Below are 20052 nucleotides of genomic sequence, written 5' to 3'. Positions count from 1 at the left end.
TACTACTATTCATGAACAAATGATCTTAGAGTTGCATTAAAAAATCTGAAAACTAGACAAGGAATTGTTTTTTCTCTTTGCCATAAGAGGGAATGGGAAAGTCAGAAGGAGGGAGAATGGATTACTTTATCTCTCCTATAACACTGGGGAAACTTTAGTTGTAATAAAATAATCAGGAAATCCCACCTTAATTAGAAAGCTTATGGGTTTGGTCCAGCACCAGTCTCTTTTTGATGCTCTTCCCTGAACCATGTTTAGATCCTCAACATTATTAGGGTACAATTTGTGTTATTCTGTCATTTTTTTTCTATTGGCCAGTCTTCCTTATGTTCACATCTTACCTATGGGATGAAATAGTTATAAAGCTAAATGATACTAGTATTTGATTTTTTGTTCTAGTAATACCTGACACATGGTAGACATGCAATAAATATTTAATATTATTACTAATGGTACCTAAAAGTATTAGATCCAGAGGAAATTGCACTGATTCTCTATAATTCAGTGTTATAATTGCCAATAACTTGTTTATATACCCTGCTTGGCTCTAAATTCTGGTGCCTATCTTTATCACCATTGTATTCCCCAATGTACAAGTATTACATTTTCAGTAGATATTTGTTGAATGTAAACATCTTTTTTTTTCTACATTATATATAGTACAAGTATAATTGATATTTATAATGATAATCTTAAAATACTACAAGGCCCCAAAGTTCCATAAAGTAATGATTACATTATGTTTAGTAAATATTAGAAACAAATTTATTGTATCTTTCATTTTAGAAAACTAGTGGTCTGTGTTAAGATTATATAACTTGATATCCAGAATATTTGGTTAATAAGAATGTCTTTCTTCTTAACCAAATCACTGTGAAATATCTTTTCCTATCATTTTATTTCTTATCTATGTACACATTATTAATAATAAAATTTTGTTGAATTTAGTTTTCGCAGTGTCAGCACTACCAGTGTATGTTTTCTTTTTGCTGCTTATCATGGAAATGAGTCAGTTGCTTTCTATCTGTATTCACAGGAAAGATTTAGCAACACTGGTCTGCTCTGAATCAGATTGTGAAAGCCCTGGAAAATATCTCTTTAAGGATCTGGATGGGAGAGCCCTGGGTCTGCCTCCACCAGTTTCTGTATTTCCTAAAACTGAAGCAGAATGGACTGGATCCTTCTTCAACACAGGTCAGTTAGTTCTATGTGAACTTGACAACTCTGGCAGAGGGAGCATGAACAGGACTGAGATGATTGTGTGGTGCAGGGGAACAAAATACACTGGAAAAGAACTAAGCTGTAGAGTTGGAGTCTGTGCCGATGAGCTGCCCAACTCACCTCTATCTCAGAAATGAAGTGAAGTGAAAGTCACTCAGTCATGTCTGAGTCTTTGTGACCCCATGGACTATACAGTCCATGGAATTCTCTAGGCCAAAATACTGGAGAGGGGAGCCTTTTCCTTCTCCAGGGGACCTTCCCAACCCAGGGATCGAACCCAGGTCTCCCGACCAGCTGAATCACAAGGGAAGCCCAGGAATATTGGGCGCTTAACAGCTGCCACTTAACAGCCTAACAGCTGTCACCACACCACTGTTTTGCCCTCCATGAGATTGCCTGTGGTCCATGTCAAAGGTACGATTTCTGACACCCCCCTGTGTACTGGTGAAAAGAACAGCCCTCTCACTAGCTTGGTCACCTGGGCCTGCAGTATTTTACAATGTCGGCCTTGGAAGTCAGTCCTCTGGCTTCTGAATCCATGTTTCTCTTCCATCAGAACTAAATGCTTTCATTCTGGAAAGGGTGGTAGAGTAGATGGCATGTTTTCTTTTTTGCCTTCCCTTTCTCTACTAATTATCCCTGGGGGACTGTGATCAAATCCCTTCTTGCTTTTACAGCTGAAGCCCATTCAGCTATTAGTTTTGATTGCTGGACCGCTGGAGAGATCATCATCTTTCTACTTCCACAAACAATGCGACTTTGAGGTTACATTTTTATTCAGGTGAAAACTACAGCAAGTAAATCCAAAAAACTTCCCCAGCTTTCTTCCCACTTCATTGGTTGATTCTTTTCAGAGTTCTTTTCTAGGCTCCCTTTCTCTTTTGGGGCTTCCCTGGTGGCTCAGATGGTAAAGGATCCACCTGCAATGCGGGACACCCAGGTTCGATCTCTGGGTGGGGAAGATCCCCTGGAGAAGGGAATGGCAACCCACTGCAGTATTCTTGCCTGGAAAATCCCATGAACAGAGAAGCCCCATCCATGGGGTTGCAAAAAGTTGGACATGACTGAGTGACTGACACTTTCACTTCTGCTTTCTCTTTTGAAGTTCTGAATAGTTCAAGACATCCTCAGACCTCTTCTTTTCCTATCATGCCCCCAAGTCCAGAGTTGAAAGTACCATGTAATGTTGATGACCTCCAGTTTATATCTCCATCCCAAACTCCTCCATGAACTGTGGTCTGTTATATCCAACTGACATCTGGGAAGTATAATTAGCATCTCAGACTCAGCATGGCCCCAAATGGAATTCTCGAACTCTGTCCCCATCCACAGCTTGCTTCTTGTCTAGTTGACCCTACCTCAATAATTGATACCATCAGTCTTTCAACAAATCCTTAGGTGGCTGCCTACCATGTGGGGTTGAAAAGATGTATATTTTATTTATTTTTCCTCTTCACAACAAGAATCTGTGATCATCTATAAAACAGTGGAAACAGTCCAAAAAGGTGAAAATGGAGGCTGCTGGAACCACCTCTTCTATTTATTCCAAATGGCATTGAGCTGAACACACCCTTTTGACGTTTTTCCATTTTATTAACAAACACTTTGGAGTCCATTGCCTTTGAGGTTTATTTTTAATTTGAAAAATACAGATTTTATTTGCACATAGAAGGTCACATGAAAAATTCAGACAGATATTCACAGGTCCTGACATACTGTCTTATGCTCTGGTGTTGGGAGCAAAAATTATCCATGTGGATCAGCTGTGAGCAATACTGTGCCAGTGGGTTTTGCTATCTGTGTAATGCAGGGTCTGTAGCCAGGGGAAAAGTGAGCTGTTAATTTTGTTTTGTACTTATCTGTAAGTTTGCATGTGCAGCCAGTGTGGCAACAGAGTGTAAGACGGCTAATCCCAAGCAGGAGAGCCTCTAAAAACCATTTGCATTTTATTCTGGAAAGAATTTCTTTTGAACGTGGAGGGATTTGATCATCTGAAAATCTAAAATTATTTATAAAAACAGAGGCTTGAAATGAATAACTTCTTTAGGTAGAACTAGACAGGTACTAGAACTTTTTACCCTGGCTTCTGTCTCATTTCCTATCTTTCCCAGTATACAAACCTCTCGGCCCAGTTCGTACATATGGGCTACTGATGTTATTAGGAGTGGGCTGAAAGAAGTTAGAGATTTGGTTCCAAGGGTATTTTACAGTTTCTCAGCCATGATGTAGAAAGTAGAAAGGGGCTGTAATGGTAGCTAGCATTCCTTGAGCACCTTTCGCATGCAGAATGCTGAAGTTGCCATTTTCATTTATTCAGCAAATGCATTTGAGCATCTGTAGTCTACCAGTGCCTTTCTAAGGATGGGAACTATAGTTGTGAATAAGATAACATTCCTGCTTTCATCAAACTTATGTTCCGGTGGAAATATATCTATATACTTCTGCTTTTTTATACATCTATATCTATAAACAAATAAATAAAAATATTCCAATAGTGATGAGAAGCATGAAGAAAATAAAACAGAATTTTGGGCTAGAGAGGTAGTTTCAGGTGTGTGTGTGGCATGTGTTATGTGTGTGTAAGGGAGCTGCTATTAGAGTTACAATTCCAGTGAGACCTGAATGAGGAACAAGGAATCACTGCTTTGAGCAGAGGGAGGAGCTTTCCAGGGAGAAGGATCAGCCAGAGCAGGGGCTTTGATACCAGAATGGGCCTGGCCCATATATATATATGGCCAGAGTTAATTTAGTAAGTTGGAATGGAGGTTTTTATGGAGGTGGTGCTAGGATTTTATTCACTCTCTGAAAAGATCATGCAAGCTGCTATGGAGTGAATGGATCATGGTGGGAGCGAGGTTGGGAGCAGGTAGTTCAGTTAGAAAGCTGGGGGTTAGGCCCCACAGACGCAGGACTCCATGGTTGGTCCACCGTCCTGTGCTGCCCACAGACTGTGTGGGTCCACAGTGAGGCGATGACAGAAATGTTACACGTAGACAGAGCTACTTGACAGTAATTGTACCTCTGTTGGATCTAATGAGCAAAAATTAGAGCTTTCATTGTGTATTCTAATGTCTGATAATTTGCATTATATTTTAATGTATTGGTTCCCAATACATTCACACCCTGTTCTTGCTCTTGTACTCCTTGTCCTCCTACCTCCTATTTAGGAGGTAAAGTTGACGTGCTTAGCATAGTGGCTCCTGAAGTTGGCTTAAAATCAGAATCATCTAGGACGTTAAACATTCATTTGCATGTGGGAGGATTTCGAATTGATAGGTATGTGAAGCCCCACCAGGCTTTTATGTGTAACACACACATGCACGTAAACACACAAAAACACACATTTATGCACATCTACACACACATGCACACACACACACAGAAAGCCTCCCCAGGTAATTCTCCTGTGCTAAGGTTTGAGACTCACCACTGTAGAGTTATATACCCCCTTTGAAGTAAATAGATGGGATGTTAAGAAGACAATATTTTTAATTTAAAAAGCAGGCAGTTTCAGTTTTTCATGAAGAATCAAGAATTAGCTTTCTGTGCCATATACCAGCAGACATAAACATACTTGCTTATTTACACACTGGATATACTTCTGAAAGGAAAAAGAACATATTATCTAAGAAGACAGAGAAGTATTTACAATCTAAATTAAGTCTTTGCGTAATAAGAATATATTAAATCTTTTTTTAAAAATTATATTATTTTTCCTATATTGAAGTGAGTTAAATGACCTCATTGTTGTATCACTTTCACAATATATCACTGGATAAAAATGGGTTCAATGCTAAGTTTATTTTTTAAACTCTATATTGAATCATTATATTAAAAGTCTAAACTCATGATAAGCTTTTCCCACACTTGCCTTGACATCATTCCCAGCAAAGCGCTGTGATCTGAGCAGGACTTCTGACCAGGCCCACCAGGTGAGAATTTCTCATTCTTTATCAGGAATAGGGAAGAAACATTTTTCAAATCGTGTTACTTCTTGGACACTTCTTGAGAAAGAAAGTTATAAACCATTGTGGAGACCTTAAAAGTGACTAGCCTCAAATCAAAAATAAAAGATGAGGTTGATAAAAAGGAAAATAAAGCTGGCATTTGACTGTCAGTGCATAGAGTGATGAAATGGTTTCTAACTGAATAATGGGGAAACTCAAGTTTCAGTGTGGAGACGTGTGCTCAGCTGCCTAACAGCCAGAGAGCAGCCAGCATTTTTTTACCTCTTTGTTGCTAGATCTTGAAACATATCTTTTCTTTAAGCTTTCCAGGCTTCTCTTTTTTTCCCATTTGTCCTGGGAATGACAGCAAGATGGTATTATAAAATGGGAGAAGGAGAGGGAGGGAGAAAATGAGAGGACAGAACGGAGAGAGGAAACGGTTGTTAGAAAATTTGTCTGCCAGTATCTGTGCTGGTCGAGGTCTTTTTCTTCTAGCTAGAGGGGGAAATACCATTCTCTTTTCCCAAGCAATTATAGGCCCCAAAGATTGAAACTTGGTATATAGCTCTTTAATCTCAGCAGATATTTATGGTTAAACATTAGACTTTTAGGATTCCAGATGTCAGGGTATTAAAATATAAAGGCACAGTGGAGTCTCAGAAAATATTAGAATCTTTGGGATATGTGATGGCAGGGATTTTTATCCTGAGCAGAGGAGGATGAAGCTTCCGGGGACACTTTGTAAGACCCAAAGAGCCCCTTTCTTCCACCTTACTCTCTCCTTCCTCCATGACTTGTCTGGGGGCAGTGAATGGTATCACAAGATTTGATTGCATTTTGACATAATCCACACTGTGAATCGGAATGATTTTCCTGTGTGATTTGTAAAGGGTGAAGTATTGGAGACAGGCATTATGATCTATGGGAACAATTTCCCTTTCCTTTCTTCAATCTAAACATCTTATTCCTGTGATGCTCTTGTACCTCAGCCCTACCATTAACAGTTAATACTTGTTGAGTATGTTTCTAACTCTCTGCTAAGACTTTTGGATGAATGATCGCATTATTAGGGTAGAATGGACAGGATCTACCCTAAGAGACAGATATTCTGGTTCACTCCATTTTTTCCATGTGGAAGCTGATGTAGAGACATAGACAACTTGTCCAAGTCATACAACTACTTAATAGAAGATTCAGGGGTGCACCCATGTTTTTAACACTAGACAGTACTGTTCATGGTACCCTCCGATGTTTTCTTGATTCTTCCTCTGGATTGTCCAGTGTAAGCTCTCTGAGTTCTATCAACTTTTCTCACACACAAAGCTCTGTCTACGCAGAACAAAGCAAACTGAAACTGTGTAATTATTCCAGCAATTATCCACCCCAACTAACAATAATAATAGTTACCATTTATCTGGCATATTCCATGTGCCACGCATTATGCTAAGTGGCTTATAAACATACCCGTTTATCCCTACAACAGCCTTAACATGTAGGGATTATTATCCCTTTCAGCACTGGAAGGAATAGGGGTTTAGAAAAGTTAACTAATTTTTCATGGTCCTGCAGCTAGAATGTGTAGATTTATATCTGTATGTGTCTGACTCCAAAGTCTGGACTCGTAAACATTTCTAGATAATTGGCATCGTGTGGTCTGAATCATCTGGTGGTACGCTGTACAAAGATATATTTAACCGAATAATTCACATATTTCCACTTTACATAGTAGGAAATAGATGTTTAGATTTTTAAAAATAGCTGTCAATTACTATAACGTTTTGGAAAGACAATGTAATAGCAACCATACAGAAACCCCATATGTATATATACATATATATATATAGCCATTTTCTGTGAACAGACTAAATGGATTCTGTCACATCCAAGAAAAGCATTTTGCCAGCGTTAACCACTGGATGTTGTGTGACGGAAATAGCCTTGTATGGAGAAAAAGCTTTGGTCATGAGATCAAAAGAATATTATTGTAATTTTTCTGTAGCTTCTCCTCTTCCTCTAATTAATTAATGTAGAGCTTTATGCCAACTTAGATAAATGTTTACTGAGTACTCAGTGAGAACAAAGCACTGTGTACTCTTGGAGTAGCCTAGAAGGGACATCAAGGTAGACGGAATGGAAGTTATATATGAAAGAGAGAAACCAAGAGTTGTGTTTAGAAGCAGCAGACACAGGGCTTCCTGTGTGTTGCAATGTAACAGCTCCCTTGTGGGAGGCTGTCTGATCCCCATACAGTTGGGACTCCATCTCTTTATGTCTTTGCTTCATATAACACTCAATTCCATTACAACTTATCTTATGCTCTATGGTCGTCAATTTACAAGCTTGCCTTCTCTCCAGATTGAGTACCTTGAAGGCAAACATCTTTAAATTTTAGTACAATCTTTGGAACATAATAGGTGCCCAGCAAATGTTTGCTGAGTAAAGGAATAAATGAATATATGGCTGACTAAATGAGTGACTAAAATTCAAGAGTTGAAGTTTGCCAGGCAACTGTTTCACAAAATATGTTTTGTAAATTTAGTCAATGTATGATTTTTTTTAATTAATTTATTTTTTATAATTGGAGGCTAATTACTTTACAATATTGTGGTGGTTTTTGCCATATATGATTTGTTTTTGTATTTTTAAAGAGTGCTTCCCATTCACTTATCTCAGGAGACTGTGAAAATTTGGTTCTTCGCCAGATAAATGTTGAAACCTCTGACCATTCCCATTTTGAAGATTCATCACATGCATTAAAATATTAAAGGTTTTGATAAATCTTGAAATTTAAAAATAAACTGCTTAACTTTGTGTTATCCAGCATTTATCAAACTTTTTGGATACAGACTATGTTTTTACACTACACATGAATACTTCTTGGAATTCAGTTCAGTTCAGTCACTCAGTCGTGTCTGACTTTTTCTTTGCGATCCCATGGACTGCAGCATGCCAGGCCTCCCTGTCCATCACCAACTCCCGGAGTTTACTCAAACTCATGTCCATTGAATCAGTGATGCCATCCAACAATCTCATCCTCTGTCATCCCCTTCTCCTTCTGCCTTCAATCTTTACCAGCATCAGGGTCTTTTTCAACACGGCAGCTCTTCGCATCAGGTGGCCAAAGTATTGGAGTTTCAGCTTCAGCATCAGTCCTTCCAATGAATATTCAGGACTGATTTCCTTTAGGATGGATTGGTTGGATCTCCTTGCTGTCCAAGGGACTCTCAAGAGTCTTCTCCAACACCACAGTTCAAAAGCATCATTTCTTTGGTGCTCAGCTTTCTTTATAGTCCAACTCTCACTTCCATACTTGACCACTGGAAAAACCATAGCTTTGACTAGAGGAAACTTTGTTGGCAAAGTAATGTCTCTGCTTTTTAATATGCTGTCTAGGTTGGTCATAACTTTTCTTCCAAGGAGCAAGCATCTTTTAATTTCATGGCTGCAGTCACCATCTGCAGTGATTTTGGAGCTCCCCGAAATAAAATCTGTCACTGTTTCCACTGTTTCCCCATCTATTTGCCAAGAAGTGATGGGACCAGATACCATGATCTTAGTTTTTTGAATGTTGAATTTTAAGCCAACTTTTTCACTCTCCTGTTTCACTTTTATCAAGAGGCTCTTTAGTTCTTCTTTGCTTTTGCCACAAGGGTGGTGTCATCTGCATATCTGAGGTTATTGATATTTCTCCCCGCCATCTTGATTCCAGCTTGTGCTTCATCCTGTCCAGCATTTCTCCTTGGAATCAGTGTATGTCAGAATGCCTTTTGGGGAATATTATCTCATATTAATCCATTTGCCTGCAGAAATAACATGCCAGTTGAAAAGAAATGATAAGATTACAGTATTTTTTATTTTGATGGTTTCTTGAAGGTCAATCAGTTCTACTTCTTACTTCCCACTCAATGCAAAGATGGCCTCTACTGGTAACTTTCTCAGAAGGTGGGAATTCATTCTCTTACAAGACTGCCAACTATGTTCTGATTAATTTTAGTTCTTAGGATCTTCCTGCTATGATTCCTACCCACCAATCTAGTTTGCTTTCTGGTAACAGAGTATAAGCGGAGAAGGCAATGGCACCCCACTCCAGTACTCTTGCTTGGAAAATCCCATGGATGGAGGAGCCTGGTAGGCTGCAGCCCATGGGGTCGCTAAGAGTCGGACACGACTGAGCAATTTCACTTTCACTTTTCACTTTCATGTATTGGAGAAGGAAATGGCAACCCACTCCAGTGTTCTTGCCTGGAGAATCCCAGGGACGGCGGAGCCTGGTGGGCTGCCGTCTATGGGGTCGCACAGAGTCGGACACGACTGAAGTGACTTAGCAGCAGCAGCAGCAACAGAATATAAGTAGTTCTTTCCATATTGCAGCTTTTTATATATTCAAAGGCAGTTAAACAGTGATCTTATGATAAACAAATATACCTCTTTCAAGCAAAGAAATTCTAAATTTTTCTGTTAGTCGACATATCACAGACTTTTTCAGAATTTTGCTCTCTAAACTGGCTTGTTTTGATGTTCCTTAACTTGTTGATGATTTTTCAAAATGTAGAAACAGGACTCATCATTGCCTATCCAGAATAGCATTGTCCAATAGAAATAATAATGAAAATGGCAAGAGTAATTTAAATTTTCTAGGGTCCAGGTTAAAAAAAAAAGGAAAAAGAAACAGATGAAATTTAATTTAACAATATATTTTATTTAATCCAATAAATTTAAGGTATTATTTTGAGGTATAATCCGTGTAAAATTATAGACATATTTGCATTTCTTTTTTCATACCGTCTTTGAACTTTCACATGCATTTTGCAGTTATAGCACATTTCAATTCAGAAACTACATTTTCATCAGAAATATTTGATCTGTATCTAGATTTCATAAACTTCACAATTCAAAAGTAGAGGCATGTACAAGTTTTTCCAAATATACCTAAACATTTTCATAACTAAATTATCAGTTTTACCCTTTTAAATTATATTTAATTAAAATTATATACAATTTAAAATTTAGTTCTTCGGTTGCACTAGTCATATTGCAAGGGCTAAATGTATGTAGATGAGTATTTCTTCCTTTGTTCTGGAGGGACAAATATTAAAGAAAATTGATATTTTAAACCTTTGTGCTAGACTTTGTCTCTGTTAAATTTCATTTTTGTAAGTCATTTTTATAGGTCATCAGATACATCTTTGGGTTCTAGGATTAGAAACTAACCACAGAGTTAGAGACCACCTAATTGGTTCTGAGCATGTAGCTCAAATCAGTAGAAGAGATAAACTTGTCTTATGGGGATAATCTGTCATTAGCAGAACCTACTGTATAAATATCCAGTCTTCCAAACAAATAATCAAGGCTTTCTGAGAGTGGGAATTTTACTACTCAGAATTTTACTATTTCCCAATCCTTTATTGAGCAATCTATTCACATTTCTGGAGAAGGAAATGGCAACCCACTCCAGTATTCTTGCCTGGGAAAACCCATGGACAGAGGAGCCTGGTGGGCTACAGTCCATGGGGTTGCAAGAGTGGGACATGACTTAGCAACTAAACCACCACCACCACTATTCACATTTCTATGCTCCGTCATGGGCTTCCTTGATGGTTCAGAGGTGCAACCTGACAATGCAAGAGATGTGGGTTTGAGCCCAGGGTTGGAAAAATCCCTTGGAGAAGAAAAAGGCAGCCCAATCCAATATTGTTGCCTGGGAAATCCTATGGACAGAGGAGCCTGGTGGGCTATGGTACATAGGGTCACAAGGAGTCAGACTTGATTTGGCGACTAAACAACAACAATGCTCTGTTATATGAGAAGCAGTAACATCAGTGTTCCACAAGAAGGGCTATTTTTGAGTGTAGCTAAGAGAAATTTCTTGTTTTTGCCATGATAAGGTACTGGCTCTCTCCTTTCTCTTTTTCATTTTCTTGTCTTTTCTTTATTTTGCCCTTCCTCCCCCGCTCTCTGCCTTGGATTATTTCCAGGACTTCACTGAATAATAAACTGTGGTCTTATTCTTAAAATTTTAATTACGGAGGAATCTTTCAGTACTGCTTTTATTCCTTTGGTACAAAAATTATTGAAAGCTTTAGAAGGCAGAAGCTCAGAGTTTAGCTGATTTTATGCCTAAGACAGATGTTGTCAGTGATTTTATTTTGTGTGTGTGTGTGCATTTTAATAGAAGGAAATACTTCCATTAGGCAGTCCCACCAAAAAATAAAGTGATTTTGCCTTACCAATGGGTACTATATAAGTTCATGACTGAGACCTTCTGATATCAATATTATGAATCTGAAATATTCTTTGATTTAGTTTAAGTTTTTTCTCCATGTATTTGCACACTTGCTAGATGTAAAATCAATGCTATTTTGTGACAATCCGAATGCAATAATTAAAATATCCTAGAAACAGATATATGGATGGAACAAAATTTTTTAAAAGGTCAGAAATAGATACCAAATACATTTAAGAACTTAGTTTATAACTAAGATGACATTTTAAATCATGGGAAAATAGAAGTTATTGATGTTGAGGCATTTGGTTAATCACTCAGGGAAAAAAATTAGGAATTCACATCTTTCCCTTTATAAAAATTAATTTGCATGTGGATTCGAGGTGCAAAAATATATAGAATAACCAGGAAATATTGGTAAGGTTATATATTTTCTTAGTTATAGAGATTTTTCTTAGCATGAATCAAAATCTAGTACACATATGTAAATGTTTGATAAATTTGCCTTGTATGAATTTAAAAGTTCTGCAAAGGATATTAAAAACTACGCTTAAAAATTAGAAAAAAATTACAACTCATATAGAAAAGGGCTAATCTTCTTAATATAGAAAAATATTCTTACTAATATTTAAGAAAAAACTATTCAAAATATATTCAAAGAATTTTGAACTTCATTTCACAGATAAATAAATACAAATGCCAAAAAATATACAGAAAGCCATACAAAACACAGAAAATGAGAAAGATGAGTTCTTAATCAGAACATAGGTTAGGAGGTTTTTGCACTGAGTTGAGCTGCCTGGACTGTGTCCACTTGCTAGATGGGCAACTCCAAGAAAACTTCTAGTTTCTCTGAGCCTCAGTTTCCTCATTTAGGAAGCAGAGACATTAATAGTATATAGTTACATGATTGGGCTTCCCTAGTGGCTCAGTGGTACAGGATCTGCCTGCAATGCAGGAGACGCAGGAGACGCAGGAGACGCATGTTCGATCCCTGGTTGGGAAGATCCCCTGGAGGAGGGCACGGCGACCCACTCCAGTATTCTTGTCTGGAGAATTTCATTGACAGAGGAGCTGGTGGGCTACAGTCCATAGGGTCGCAAAGAGTCAGACATGACTGAAGCTACTGAGCACACACTCACTTAGATGATTATTTTAAGGATTACAAGAGAGCAACTCAACAAAAGTAGCCGCCACTACTACTAAGACAGTGATGACCATGGCCACCGTATTTATTATTAATATGTTTATTTTCACAGTCATGTTGGCAACTAAAAGTCTATACTATGACTTCTACAACTCCATTTTTAGGAAATTATCCTAAATTTTTTTGTGAAATGAATAAAAAAGAGTAAAACACAAACAATGAAAAATAAAAGACTCTTTGTCTTTACCCTCAGCAATTCTGATCTTCAGTGCTGCCCCCTTAGAGGGAAGTTGCCATTTTTAAAAATCATGTATACGTATTACTTATTATTTTAATCAGAATAATGACAGTAAAACTCATTTATATAACAAATGGGAATCCTGAAACATGAGTTGGTTATTATGTAAAGCATGTCAGGAAAAGGGACACAGAAGAAAAGAAATGTTTCTAGACCTGGAAGCCAATCTCTCTACTACAGAATTACGGACTCCCTGTAGGACCCAATTCCAATTTGCTTAACTCCCTCACAGGAAAAATATTAATGAAATTGAATATAAGTTCCTGAAAGTAATTGCCATGGAGAAAGGGAGTTGAAGCTGACTTTTTTTTTTTTCCTGTGGCTGTGGATAATAATCTCTTCCCTTTTGGATGATGTTGGTGAGATGCAACTTTCCTAAGTACAGCCCATGTGGACCCATCCCTGCATCTAGGCCATATTCTGTCTTCTTGTTTGAGCACTTTAAAGGCAAAGGAGCAGATCCTGGAGTTATAAAACTCACAATGCCTATAAGCTACTCAGCTACTCACCTAGCTTGGGATGGACACTAAGTAAGTACTAGTGACCACTGGTTTGTTTGTCCCCATTTATCCTGCCTCTGACTGGACTGATGACTTGAACGTTTGAGCATCCATCTTAACTGGTTCTTTTACCAGTTTTCTGCTGCCATAAGAGATTACTATAAATGTAGTGGAGTGGGTGAAAGTCACTCAATCACTCTTTGCAACCTCTTGGACTGTAGCCATCCAGGCTCCTTTGTTCGTGGGTTTCTCCATGAAAGATACTGAAGTGGGTTGCCATTCCTTTTTCCAGGGGATCTTTCTGACCCAGGAATCAAACCCAGGTCTGCCTCATTGCAGGCAGGTTCTTCACCGTCTGAGCCACCAGGGAAGCCCACTAAATGTTGTGGCTTAAAAGAACACCCATGATTGTCTCATAGTTTTACAAGTCAGAAGTCTGGATACTTGCCTGGTTTCTCTGCTTAGAGCCTCTCAAGGCTGAAATTTAGCTATTGGCAGGACTGCATTTCTTTCTTGAGTCTTTCTGGATGAATCCACTTCCAATCTGACTCAGGTTCTTGGCCCGATTCAGTTCCATGTGACTATAGGACAAAGATTTCTATTCCCTTGGTGGTTGTACACTGGGCAGGGGGTAAGTGGGGCTCATGCTTAAAGTTTAGGGCTACCCACTCTCCCTGACTGTGACCCACTGCACCTACAAAGCCAGCATCGTTGGCTTGTGTCAGTCTCATGCTTTGAATTTCTCTTGCCTTCTCTTCTGCAGCATCTCTCTGATTCTAGCCAGTGAAAGTTCATTGCTTTTAAGAATTTATAGGGCTCAATTGAGGCAACACAGATAAACTTCCCATTTCAAGATCCACAAACTTAATTACAGAACCAAAGTCCTTTTGCCATATTCACATGTTCAAGAAGAGGGCATGGACATGTTTGAGAGGTTATTACTCAGCTTGCCATAGTTCTTTGTAAAGCTATAGTTGTAGTTGTAGAAGGTGGAAGAGCAAGAGCTAGTAAGCTGGAATACTGATGCTATCTCTGAAAGATTTCTTTTTTATCAGAAAAGAAGGAAGACCTGGTTTATCTGATTTCAGAGGTATTGTAGAAATATGGAAGACTCTGTATCTTCTCTCCAGGGAGAACATCAGGTTTTGATGGAAAAATTATCAGCATAACTGAATTTATTTGATATGATTATATAACATTATGATTCTTAAGCTTATTTTTGTCTCACCTTTGTTAAAATTTGAAGCAAAAAAGTATTTTACAGGCATACCTCAGAGATACTGCAACTTTGGTTCTGGATTGCCCAATAAAGTGATTATCACAAAAAGCAGGTCATATAAATTTTTTGGTTTCCCAGTACATATAAGAGTTATGCTTACATTATGCTGTAGTCTCTTAAAATGTGCAATAGCATTTATCTAAAAAAAAAGCAATAATACATATCCTTTCATTAAAAAATACTTATTGCTAAAAAATGCTGAACATCTTCTGAACTGTCAGTGATTTGTCATCTTTTTGCTGGTAGAAGGACTGAACTATCGTGATAATTACCCATATATGACACAGAGACACAAAGTGAGCAAATGCTGTTAGGAAAATGGGCTGACAGACCTACTTCATGCAGGGTTGCCACACAGCTTCAATTTGTAAAAATCTCAGTATTTGCAGAGTGTGACAAAATGAGGTATGCTTGTGTCTTGATATGCATTTGAATATGTATTTTTAAAAATAATTTTATTAGAGTATAGTTGCTTTACAATATTCTGTTAGTTTCTACTGTACAACAAAGTGAGTCAGCTATATGTATACATATATCCCCTCTTTTTTGGATTTCCTCCTCATTTAGGTCACCACAGAGCATTGAGTAGAGTCCCCTGTGCTATACAGTAGGTTCTCAATAGTTATCTATTTCATACATAGTATCAATAGTGTATATATATATATATATATATTCATCTCAGTCTCCCAGTTCGTCACCTCCTTTCCCCCTTGGTAACCATACATTTGTTATATGTATTTTAATTATGACTTTGTTAGAAACTGTCATTGATTGATCCTTTTGAATCATGATGTTGGAGAAGACTCTTGAGAGTCCCTTGGACTGCAAGGAGATCAAACCAGTCAATCCTAAAGGAAATCACTCCTGAATATTCATTGGAAGGACTAATGCTGAAGCTGGAGCTCCAATACTTTGGCCACCTGATGCGAAGAGCTGACTCATTGGAAAAGACCCTGATGCCGGGAAAGATTGAAGGCAGGAGGAGAAGGGGATGACAGAGGATAAGATGGTTGGATGGCATCACTGACTTGATGGACATGAGTTTGAGCAAGCCCCAGGAGTTGGTGATGGACAGGGAAGCCTGGCATGCTGCAGTCCATGGGGGTCGCAAAGAGGTGGAAACAACTGAGCAAGTGAACTGAACTGTCATTGATATATTTATTTACTATGATACCACTTTGAAATACAGCCTCAGTCACCAAATTGCCCCTGAGTTAAGGGAACAGAATGTAGGCATTAGGAACTCCTGGATGTCCAGTGCTTGGTGATGCTTGGTGACACAAATGTAAACTTCTGTAGTAAGGGAAAACAGCTAATTTTCCCTTGCTGTCTCAGACGCATTGATAGCCCACCCAAATAGCTGAGTATGAACCTGCAAAAGCTTAGATGAGGGAGCACTGCATTTTGCAGCAATTAATTTTGCAGAGGAAGCAGTCTGTTTAAAGATGCCTGCAGCACTCACTAAAATGGGGGCTGTTTTTCAAGGCCACCAGAGCTGCAGTGGGCTCAGGCTGGTTCATCAACAAAAAAATGCTAGAATATGGCCTCCTGGGTTTTGCAAAAGGAGGGACTGGAGGGGCAATGAATTATGCTCACCTGCTAGAGCTGGGTGAAGTCTGTAATTGTTTAGCCCCCTAGCACTCCCCTGCAAGGGTTAAAATGACAGAGATATTAGTTGGCGATGGCTAAAATTGTTGGTTTGAAGCTCTCGGCAATACGCAGACTGTTATTTACCGGACTTGGTCGATTTACTTCTTAATGCAATAATGACCTGTGAAATGAAACGTGAGCTAGACAATTGTTCCTCATTGTTTCTAGTAAAACAGCCCTTCATACCCCATTAAACCACCATTAATTCCATATGAAAGAGAGTCACACACAAGTGCAGGATGGTCTCTCTTTCTTGGACTTTCCTGCTCTTACGCTCCAGTTTTATTTTTCTTCTTTTACTTTGTATTTCCCCTTTTCTTCCTTTTTCCCTCCATTTCTCCAAATGGAATATGGACATCTTGGAGTGCATGGTGGGAAATTCTTCCAAAGGATACTCTGAGTTACATCTCCTCCCAGAACAGGGGCAAGGTTTCGGTTGCCAAACCTCCACCTGGCTCTGTGTTTGCCTTGGACATGAAAATAGCTACAGAAACAGAAGAGTTTTGAAAAACAAGGAGCAGTTGTTTAGTCTTGTTTAAAAAAGATCCAGATGCCTATTCCAGATGGATAGGTGCTCGTCTTCCCACACTGGTTGCCAAGGAACTTCCTCTAGGTAAGCCAGCCATGTGGATGGGTGGTACACTTTCTCTGGCCTCAGGAGGGGTCCTTCCTACATCAAGAATACACAGGAGACACAGGAAGCCCCTCTCTGTTCCAGGAACCTGAATAGTTTTGAGCTGCTTTCCCTTCTCCCGGGACCTATTCTAACTTCCCCATAACAAAGGCCCCAGCCTGGAAGCACTAAGCCACGTGGCATGATAGCTGCTTCTGGAGCATTTCTTCTCACTGACTCTTTTGTCCTTATAACCTCATAGCTGGCACCCATCTTAATTTTTTTCACTGACACTATGGAATGTTTTGCTATTCATTTTGCATCTTACTGAAACCAAGCAAGGCCCCTCTGTGTCTCTCATTTCTTGTTTGTAGGAAAAATACTGTAGTCTCCTAGACTTTTCTGGAGTTCCAAAGAGCAGACTCAAGCAGTTACTAATTAGGGAAATGAAGGAATGCAGAAACAGAGGAAAAGCAGTCAAGAAACAACAGTTCAGTGATTAAAACCGAATACTAGTTTTTATCACTTGGGCTTCCCTGGTGGCTCATTTGGTAAGGAATATGCCTGCAATGTAGGAGACTTGGGTTCAATCCTTGGATCAGAAGGATCCCCTGGAGAAGGGAATGGCCACCTGCTCCTGTATTCTTGCCTGAAGAATTCCAGGGACAGAGGAGCCTGGTGGGCTACAGTCAATGGGGTCACAAAGAGTCAGATGTGACTGAGCAACTAGCACTTTCAGTTTTATCAGTAGGACTAATCCTACTCCTAGTTCCCTCCTCAAGAGATATGTGTAATAATCTGATACACATCTTTGAGTTGTTCTGTGGAAACTAAGACCCTTCCCCTACCCCAGGTGAAGGAAGGTGAGTGCATGCTTACTTGGCACAAGCATATAGACCCCAGACTGGTTGGAACAAGAAGGTAATTAAGATTCCTGGAACATCATCCTGTTACCTCACCACCAACCAATCAGAAGGAAATCATGCCCCTTGCAGCTCTCACCCCCAAATGTTGCCTTTTCCTGGAAACCATTAGGGAGTTTGGGTCTTTTGATCATGAGCTACCCAGTCTCCTTGCTTGATGTCCTGCAATAAATGGTGGACTTCTCCAAACCTGTTGTCAGAGATTGACTCAGGTGTGTGTTGGGCAAAGAAGCCCAAGTTCAGTTCAGTAACATTGCTGTTTGCAGGATCCCTACATGATTCTTCTGCCTCTCTGGTCACATTGTCTGTCCAATGGCCTCAGTGTTGATCTTCTGAGGACTCTTGTGATTATATTTAGAACTGTTGGGACAAGTGTAGACTACCCCAAAATATGCCTCAATGGCATATTGATTATTTCAAATTAAAAATTAATCAAGTAACAGTTGATACAAGAGGGACACTCTGATCCTCCTCTTGGTCTCTTTGAAAGGAGAAAATAAATCTCTCATGAGAAAGTTGCTTTTCTTGCACCTGGGGATAGAAGGGACACCATTATCACTAGGGACAGGGAATTTGGAACCAAGAAGCTTGTATAAATAAACATTGTTACTTTTTTCCTAATTTATTACCCAAACTTTACTTACATTTCTTAGTAATTGAGCATCCAAACCTAAGTTCCTTTGTTCTGTCAATTCCTCCCAAATTTATTGTTTTCATGTCTAAAAAGTATAAAAACGTCTGCTTTGGCCACTTCTTAGATCTCATTTCTATGAGACCTCTGTGCTTATAGATTAAAATTTGTTCCTCTTCCAGCTATTAATATGACTTGTATCAATTTTTTTATTAGTCTGGCTAAAAGAATTCAAGAGAAGTCTAGGGAAATTTTCCCACCCCCAACAGAGTCTACCAGACAGATACAAGATATATATATTTAAATCCAGAAAGTCCAGATTTGGCAATTAAGGTATTTTGTTTCCCCTTTCTCCTCTTGAGAGGAAGGGGAAAAAGGGGGAAAGAAGATATTCTGAATCACCTAAATCACTCTTGGATCACACACACACACTCAAAACAAATTCAAAATAACACCTATCAACTTTTTATATCCTTTCTACTTTTCAGTTCTGATATTGGAGGTATGTTTATCACCACCATTTGAAATTCTTAACAGTTGATTTTCCTACCTGTCTTAAAATGGTTCCACTTGTACATGAATTGTTCTTGAAGAGTCCATTGTTTTATAAGTAGCAACTCTGGCACTGGTTTGTATGATACCACCTGGTAATTGGGCTTCCCAGGTGGCGCTAGTGGTAAAAAACCTACCTGGCAGTGCAGGAGACATGACACTCAGGTTCGATCCCTGGGTCGGGAAGATCCCCTGGAGGAGGGCCTGGCAACCCACTCCAGTATTCTTGCCTGGAGAATCCCATGGACAGAGGAGCCTGGCAGGCTACAGTGCATAAGGTACCAAAGAGTCAGACACAACTGAAGCGACTTAGCATGCACATACACACTTGGTAATTAGAAAGGCCAGTATATGCCTCATATTCCCCCTCCACACAGGGTCATGTGTGCTGGGAATGAATAGTGTAGGAGACTGGGCACAAACAAAGATTGTCTCCCTGTAGGACAAAGAGAAAGGCTGTTTACTTATGTAAATTTTTATTTTTTAGTTAATTCATTAATTTTGGCCACACTATTTAGACCTTCCCTATGAATTCACTTTTTTTAAAAAAAAAATTGAAGTATAGTCGATTTATAGTGTGTTAGCTTCAAGTGTATAGCAAAATGATTCAGTTATATACATACATACATATATCTATATAATTGGAGGCGCCCTTGGAGACTCAGACAGTGAAGTGTCTGCTTGCAATGCAGGACACCCAGGTTCGATCCCTGGGTTGAGAAGATCCCTTGGAGACGGAAGTGGTAATCTACTCTATCACTCTCGCCTGGAGAATTCCATGGTCAGAGGAGCCTGGTGGGCTACAGCCCATGCGGTCGCAAAGAGTCAGACATGACTCAGTGACTAGCATTTTTCACTTTCCTATATATTTTATGTCTTTTTCCCCTTTGGCAACTTTAAGTTTTTTCCTTATGTCTGTGAGTCTGTTTCTGTTTTGTAAATAAGTTTATTTGTATCTTTTTTTTATTCCACGTATAAGTGATATCATGTGATATATGCCTTTGTTTACCTTTCTTCACTTAATAAGATAATCTCTAGGTCCATCCATGTTGTGAACTCACTCTTTTT

At 39.0% G+C, this 20052-nt stretch overlaps 1 protein-coding gene across 1 annotated transcript in view; it reads left to right on the top strand.

Annotated features, from left to right (window-relative positions):
• Positions 1-20052, top strand: part of PKHD1 (PKHD1 ciliary IPT domain containing fibrocystin/polyductin) — a 456545-nt gene that overhangs the window by 350354 nt on the left and 86139 nt on the right. The window contains exon 65 of the mRNA XM_081523421.1: positions 1037-1194. Coding sequence (XP_081379547.1) covers positions 1037-1194 — 158 coding nt within the window. The remainder of the gene's footprint in view (positions 1-1036; positions 1195-20052) is intronic.

Source organism: Giraffa tippelskirchi, chromosome 8 (genome assembly GCF_054371585.1).
Source record: "Giraffa tippelskirchi isolate mGirTip1 chromosome 8, T2T-mGirTip1v1.2.pri, whole genome shotgun sequence".
NCBI lineage: Eukaryota > Metazoa > Chordata > Mammalia > Artiodactyla > Giraffidae > Giraffa > Giraffa tippelskirchi.
Note: the sequence above shows the minus strand (reverse complement) of the source record. Positions and strands in the feature narration are given on the sequence as shown.